The sequence below is a fragment of the Narcine bancroftii genome, chromosome 2 (genome assembly GCF_036971445.1).
Source record: "Narcine bancroftii isolate sNarBan1 chromosome 2, sNarBan1.hap1, whole genome shotgun sequence".
Taxonomy (NCBI): Eukaryota; Metazoa; Chordata; class Chondrichthyes; order Torpediniformes; family Narcinidae; genus Narcine; species Narcine bancroftii.
Genome location: NC_091470.1, coordinates 34,150,733 through 34,158,982, shown reverse-complemented (window position 1 = coordinate 34,158,982; position 8,250 = coordinate 34,150,733). Strand labels below are relative to the sequence as shown.

The window sequence follows — 8,250 nt, the reverse complement described above, 5'->3', positions numbered from 1 at the left end:
TTTTTTGGTTGGATTTTTTGGATGAAAAAGTTTAATATATTGAGATTGAAGATTTTATTATGTATATTTATGCAAAATAAAATATTTTAAAAAGATGTATTGTTTATACTGTATATTTCCTATGGACACTGCGTGATCTGCTGAATTCCTCCAGCGTTTTAGCATAAATTTTAATATTTCATATAGAAATGCACAGAAAATAGTCTAACATTCCAAGCAATTTCTTTGTAGACTAGTCCCTTGGAGTCCAGGATGACTTGATACAGTTTTAAAAGTTCTGAAGTGACATTTGGGGGCAGCAGTTGGCTGATGGAGTAGCAGGTGGGTAATCTGCGAGGCAGTACACTCCCCACTTGACTTGCGTGTAGCTTTTGTGTTTTGTGGATACATGGCCTTGGATTCTCATTCATACCCTAATTAGAGGCATCTAATCGGAATACTGCACTTTTTCAAGGGAAGCTTTTAAGACCATCTCAAATCTTTTTCTCCATCACCCGGTAATTTGCCATGACAAATTCTTCCATTATAATGCCAAACATGCTCATAATGGTAATGATTTTGTAATCGAGAATGAATTACTATTCATTCGGTTAAAAAACTGTGCCAGTTCCAGAGCTGGGCATTGTGTAATCCTCCCATGGAATGTCTAAGGATATTTTTCAATGCTCAAATCAATAGATAAATGGAAGTTATTGTCCTCAAGCCGCTGATTTGAAGCCACAATTCCATGTGCCATCTAATGGCCAAAAAAAAACTGTGCTGTAACAAACTCTGCTGCACCAGTTTTAGATTTACAGTCTTTTCTTTCTGCATTGTTTCCTCAACTGCTAGAAATTCCAGTCTTAAAGCTGTTCTGTTCCAATTTTTAACTTTTATTAAAAGTCCCATCAACAATTAATTACATTGAACAACTTTTTTCCCCCAAAAAAGTTTGCTTCCTGAAAGAAAAATTGGGGATTTTGATAGAAAACTTCAAGCCAGACACAAATGATTTCAGATGTGTAGTATGTAGGAACTTGGAGAAACATGCAAATCAACTTTGACTGAATTTTTCATGTTTAATTGCATAATGATACTGACACATTGCATGAGTTCAACTGACCCAAAAATGTTTTGCCGCTGATTTTCATTGATACTCAGCATCTGATGCCTCTCACATCAGTGTCCAACAATAGTCGTCCGGCATTGATCGATTCCAGTTGCCCTGATACCGCTTTTCCACGGACGCAATGGCCTTGTGAAACTTTTCACCATGTTCATCACTGACTGTACCAAGATCAGCAGGGAAGAAGTCGAAGTGTGAATCCAGAAAATGATTTTTCAATGACACGTTGCACTTTGTGGTTTTGAATACTTGAGGTAGACTTAAAATAGGACAGGAAATCACAAAAATAGGTTGTATCTGAAAAAGGTACATGATAGGAATATTTTAAGGTGATTTTTGTGATCAACAGCCCAAAATCCATAAAATACACCCAAAAGTGTTCAGGAAGCAAAATCTTCATCGTCGAGGGTTATCCTTTCTTACGTGACAGCAATCTATTCTTTCGCAGAACTCTTCCTTCCTCCAGCTCTGTATTCACAGAATTTCTCCTTTCCTCTAGCTATCCTTCTTTCTCTCAGTCTCCTTTCCTCCAGCTCTGAGAGCCACCTTCTCCCCTGATCAATTCTCACCTTTCCTCTCGTCCCCCTATTCATGACCAATTATCACCTTTTATCTGTTGGGGCATGCTCCTCCCCCTCCTTTTTCTTCCCTTCTCCCCACCCTTTTTATTCAGGCGCCTGCCAGCTTTTTATTCGAAGGGCTCAAATCCAAAATGTCGGTTATGTATCTTAATTCCTATAGACTCTGCGAGTCAGGAGATTTGGCATGTTGTTCAATATTCCATCAAAATTCTTCTACAGGTGCACCTTGGAAAACAGCATCTCAGCCTGGTTTAGTGATTCAAGTGCCCAGAAACGCTGGGCAGCAAACATAGCCAGGTTCATCACAGGCTACAACCACCCATATGTTGCTGGTATTCATGCACGGCCCTGCCTCAAGTAGGCAGCCAGAATCATAAAGGACCCCCCCCCCATCATCTTAGTTACAACCTTTTATTGCTGCTTTCTCCAGGCACAGAGTACAGAAATTTTAAAACCAGCACCTCTAGGTTCAAGAACAGTTTCTTTCCGACAACTATCAAGCTATTGAACCACCCAGAGAACACTGCATGCCATTAAAATTGGAGCTTGGCTCTTTAAGAGTAAAATTAAGAATGCACATTATCCATCCATAAGACAGTTGAAAATACTGCTCTATATTTGGACATTGAGTCAGTTTCTCCCAATGCAATTTTCATTGGCATCATATTTAGAAGACGTTCCTCTAGATCGGGGCGTCAAACTCAAATTCACGGAGGGCCAAAATTAAAAACTTGGACTAAGTCGAGGGCCGAACGAAATATTTATTGAAAATTTTCAACAACATCTGCATGTTTTCTCTTCTTTCAACATATGTAATGTTAAACTTTAGGATATAACTTTAGGAGGATAATGTTACAGGTCAGGAGTAGGTAGCTCAAGTTCACCCTTTGCTTGACCTGAGGGAAACCTATTTGGTCCCTGTGGAGATGTAGTCAGCATTCACAGGCTGTGTCCATTTTGGCCTGCATCAGGACTCAGCTTTTCCTGCTCACTCCTCAGGCTCTTGGCCTCTATTCACCCTCGACCCACCATCCCTCTACCTGACCAGTCCTTTACCCAACCTCTACTCACCCCTCACTCCACTCGCTCTGCCTCTACCCACCCCATCCTATACACGCCCCTCTACTGCCTCTCCCCTCAACCTGTCCCTCCCTCTATCCGTCTCTCACCCTCTAATCACCCCTCCCCTATTCGCCCTGCCCCTCCCCTTTTACCTCTTCCCTATCCACCCCTCCTTCTACTCATCCCTCCCTCTAACTGCCCCTCGCACCACCATAACTTCCCCTGCCCATTACTCCTCACCTACACCCTCTGCCCACCCCTGCTTACCCACCCACTCAGGCCCAGCGCACTGCCGATTAGCCTTTGCGGAACAGCGGGGGCCATGCACAGCCTACCATGTCCGTCGCGCCGACAGGAAATCACAGGCGCTCGCCCATCCGCCGCACCGCTCGACAGGTGGGAGAAGTGACTGGTTGTGCGGGGAGCCTTACAACTGGCTTGCCGGCTGATGACATCGACAGACGCCTCGTGTTACAATTTTGTTTTCCCCGTTCTCAAAGTTTGCACGGTCAACCTGCGACACTCTTACTCCCTCCACGTCCCATGGATCTGATGCCCGGGTGTTGTTAGGATTCCCAGCAGAAGGTTTGTGGAACTTTACCATTCTGGATTCCTTTTTGAGAATATTCTGGCCATCTTTTAAGGAGGGTGGTTTTAGGGGGGAGGGGATAGTTAGGGGGTGGGGAAGGATGTGCAATGAAGGGGGAGGATGGTGGGGGTGACATTACCAAAAAACAGCATCGGCTCTCGCTGCAGGGCGGGCCACCTCTAATACATTTTTGAAATGATCTTGCGGGCCAAATATAATTATATCGCGGGCCAAATTTGGCCCACGGGCCAGAGTTTGACATGTGTGCTCTATATGATGCAGCCTCTGGGTTACAATGTAGCATCAGACCACTCTGAAGACAGAAGATACAGAAAGCTGAAAGTCCCCAACAGAAATAAACAGTTTAATGAGTTACAAATAAATGAATTAATTTGCCTTCGACAACCAATTTCAATTTTTCACTAATGTGGCATTAACACTTTGGAGTAAAAGGTGATGCAAGGTAAATTCTACATGACAATGATGGTGGAAAAATCATTTCTGATTTACGATACGAGGATGTTTTTAATTTATTATACAAATGAAATTCCAACATGTGCTCTGCCCTTTTAAATACCATTGCCTTGCACAAGTGAAGATTTTCTAATTGAAATCACATTGTTTGGACACAATTTAAATTTGGCAATTAGCAGCTAAAGAATTTCCTACAGACAATGGTTTTCTTCTTCACAAGGTGGAAACTAATCCCATGCAGTTCAGCCATGACAAATGCAAGGATTTGTCTGCAGTTTTTATTTCTTGCCTTTGCAAGCATTATTTTTGTGAACTCTCATTTTCCTCTGCACATTTGAAGGAAGCTTCATTGTCATCTTCTTTTCTCTGGATGTTTCTATGGCATTTGGTTTCCATAAAACTAGCTGAGAGTCTTCCCCACAGGTCAGCAAAGAATTATCCTCAGAATCCCAGTAGAAGGCACGGACTGTAGCCGAATGTCCATCACGTACTGAATACATGTAGGCAAGGCTACCAACTTCACATTGCAAGAAGTGAAGTCTTCCCATATGACTGCCTCCTAATACAAACAACCTATCGGCTTTCTTGTGGTAAAAGCCTCCGATTAAGTAGTCCAGGTCACCACTGTCCAATTTCAAGCACTCTCTAGCATCCTGCATTTTAATAAGTGTGATCGGTTCATCATTATGAAAATGGGCAAGATCCCACAGAAAGAAACCTTCATCATGGGTCAAGCAAAAAATTTGCTCCTGCTGCTTACCGGTCCAACCAATGAAACTGACTGAAGAATCAGAGTTGCATGTTGCAAGGAGAGCATCGTCTTCCGTTTCTTGGCTGATGTCAAAAATGTTGACCAACCCGTCTGTCGACCCTGATGCCACCATGTTGGGATTTGAGGGATGGAAATGCACTTGGGTAATGTCATCATTGTGGGTCTCTGAATAAACCCCAAGAGGTTCCTGGACCTTGGGACCATCAGTGTTTGTCCCACTTCGAGCATCCCAGAAAACCATGTAAGCATCTTCGTCAATCTTTTCTGTTCCAGCACAGATAACCAAATCATTGCAGCTAACATCAAAGCTGATAAACGCATTGTCAAGATACCCTTTATAAACCTGCGCTACATCTGCGCCAGATAAACGCACGTCCCAGCACTTCAATGTCCCATCGCACGAGGCAGAATACAATAACTGATTGTTGGTTTGTGCAAATCTTATCCCACTAATGGGGGCAGAATGGCCCCGAATCTGTTGAACCAGAGCTAGGGTCTCTTTGTTGTATACACGTATACAGTGGTTGGAACATGAAACAGCAACAAGTTGACTACTTTGACAAGTGGGTGATTTTATGCAGTCAATATCCAACAGGTAGGTTAAATCTTCAGTTTTCTGTGTTGATCGTTTTGCAATGCGCAGGTCATGAAAGCACTGTTCAATCTCCTCCATGAGTGAATTTATCCCTCCACGATCTTAATGGCGATATGCAATGAAATAAACAAACATACAAGTATATTGACAAACTACCTTGTCAAACAAATTTTGATGGCACAAATACAAAGTTCTGGTTCTTTCCTCCAAAACAATTCAAAATTTCATGCACTAAGTAAATGACCCAATGGTTCAAATTTCTATCTCTGAGAAAGTTGCTTTGGATCCACAAAATAAGGGTTAACATCGAAACCCACTGTTCTTATGAAATCAACAAATGCAATTTTTCTTGTCAGTGACTGGATGGTGATCAAGAAGACAAATTTGGAATGACTTTCCCTATCTGTAACTCAGAAACACAACAGCACTTATATTCACTTCAATTAAAAAAAAAATCTTGGAATTCTATTTACAACCAGATGATGAAACTTGTCATTCAGCTGCAAGTTAATTTAAAAAAAAACTTCAACTAAAATTTGACCTTCAAAGTTCCCAACGCTGATTACAATGCTCAGTTGAACACAAATGGCCTTATTTTTCTTCTTGATGTTTCCAAAACTAAGACTTAAAATATGCTGATGTAATTTTCATAATTTATGGTTCAGAACTAAATAAAGACTAAAATTCAATCTATTCCAAGCAGGTCTTCAATCCCCTAACAAGCACAATAGTATAGTTTTTTTTAATGTTGCCATGACAGTTGAAGGAAAGGCTATGTGGACTTTAGTAAGGCTTTTGACAAGGTCCCACATGGGTGGTTGGTCAAGAAAGTTCAGATGCTCAGTATTCAGGGTGAGGTAGTAAACTGGATTTGACTTTGGCTATATGGGAGAAGCCAGAGAGTTGCAGTGGATAATTGTTTCTCAGACTGGAAGCCTGTGACTAGTGGTGTTCCTCGGACATCATCGCTGGGACCATTATTATTTGTCATCTGTACAAATGATCTAGATTAGAGGGCATATTGGATGTTGCCTGGACTTCAGGAAATGAGAACACAGAAAATGATAGGAGATTTGATAGAGGTATACAAAATTATCAAACCAGAGGACATGGGTTATGGGTGAGTTTAGGGGGAATATTAAGGGAAACTACTTTGAACAGACAGTAGTGTGGAACGAGCTGCCAGCTGAAGTGGTAAATGCAGGCTCAATTTTAACATTTAAGAAAGATTTGAACATTTGGATGGGAGGATTCGGAGGGCTAGGTACTGGGTGCAGGTCGGTGGAACTCGGCAGAATAATAGTTCAGCACAAACTAGAAGGGGCAAAGTGTCCTTTTTTTCTGTGCTGTAATATTTTATGGTTACTCTTGTGGATAAATTCCACATTCTGTTCATTTGCCATCCTGGCCCACATCTCAAAAGGCCATCAAGGAACATGTCACTCCATTTCTGGTCCAGATGTCCACATGGGAAACAGAAACAGGTGCTTCTGCCCCCCCCCCCCCCCTTATAAAAACCGCACTTACCATCCACCAAGTGGACATCACCACTACGCAGGGCCCTGCGCGATATATTAACCCTCCACCCCAAACCCAGAGGGTTGCAACCCTCCACCCCAAACCCAGAGGGTTGCAACCCTCCACCCCAAACCCAGAGGGTTGCAACCCTCCACCCCAAACCCAGAGGGTTGCAACCCTCCACCCCAAACCCAGAGGGTTGCAACCCTCCACCCCAAACCCAGAGGGTTGCAACCCTCCACCCCAAACCCAGAGGGTTGCAACCCTCCACCCCAAACCCAGAGGGTTGCAACCCTCCACCCCAAACCCAGAGGGTTGCAACCCTCCACCCCAAACCCAGAGGGTTGCAACCCTCCACCCCAAACCCAGAGGGTTGCAACCCTCCACCCCAAACCCAGAGGGTTGCAACCCTCCACCCCAAACCCAGAGGGTTGCAACCCTCCACCCCAAACCCAGAGGGTTGCAAGCGCAAACCACGTCCACACCACCGCAGCCAACACGTTAAAGGATCCATCCAACCCTTCCGCCGGGCCGAGGGGACACGTGCTAGAAGACAGGAACCTCCGGAATCATGCTCAGTTCCTCTCCTGCTGTGATCCGGCTCCAGAATGGATCTCACACTGGCTAAAGGCGATGCCCCAGCGCTTTAAACGCCCAGACCTGCAGCAAGGAAGTCTGCAGACGCTGTGCTTTGGAGGGGATGAAGGGCTCAGGCGGAGTTTCTCTTTGTCTGCATTAAATTGCTTGAACACTACTCCCTACTTGGTTGCCTTTTCATGTCGGTAGAAGGGACGATGAAACTACAGGACCGACCCACGTGGATCTTGTCGCAGCTCCCAATCCCACCCTGCCCGTCCCTTCCCCTTCCGCAGAGACGCGGCCCCCGACTCCGGCCCGGCGTTGGTCGCCACCGGGCGGACTCTCACCAACTCACCATGTGCGCGATCAGCTCGTCGGCTCCGAGGAACCGCCGACTTCCGAGACCAGCGAGGCCGGCCACTCCCAGCTTGTTAAAGGGCCTCCAGGCGGCCGCGACCGTCCTATCACCGGGATCGCATGTATCAACCAGACGGCAGGCGTTCACGAGCACGTATTAAAGGGACCGCCGCCTCCGACCCTCGCCGGGAGCAATCACCCACCAGATACTAAACCAACCCTCCCCAGACACTCCTTCCCCTTGTATTAAAGGCAATTGCACCTGCTCTTGTAGGTTCAGGGGGACTGTGAGCACTCACTCCATGAAAGGACTTCCAACTGCTGCAAAACAATGCAGTGTCCTGCTAAAATGAAGCAAGACTAAATCACCAAGGGTGGAGTAAAGTCACCCTCAGCAGGTCCATCGGTAAAGGTTCCATTATTGTATTAATGGTAGGGATTGTCTGGACTAATTGGCTGGTAAAGGCTCGGACCCCTGATGACTCTCTCCCCTGGACTCCTCCCCTGGGACCCAGGCCATAAAGGTCGGGCCACCTCTCCTATAGCTTGGATCTGGACAATAAAGCCTATCGTTCCCCTCAGTCTTTGACTAACAGTTACGGTAGTGTCCAACAGTCG

At 44.9% G+C, this 8,250-nt stretch overlaps 1 protein-coding gene across 1 annotated transcript; it reads right to left on the bottom strand.

Annotated features, from left to right (window-relative positions):
* Positions 1-3,074: 3,074 nt before the first annotated feature.
* On the bottom strand, positions 3,075-7,812 carry wdr89 (WD repeat domain 89). The gene is made up of 2 exons (XM_069916241.1): positions 7,631-7,812; positions 3,075-5,279 (listed from the first exon to the last, which is right to left on the bottom strand). Exon 2 carries the CDS (start codon positions 5,254-5,256, stop codon positions 4,090-4,092), a length of 1,167 nt encoding a protein of 388 aa, XP_069772342.1. The 5' UTR covers positions 5,257-5,279; positions 7,631-7,812; the 3' UTR covers positions 3,075-4,089.
* Between the last annotated feature and the right edge of the window lie 438 nt (positions 7,813-8,250).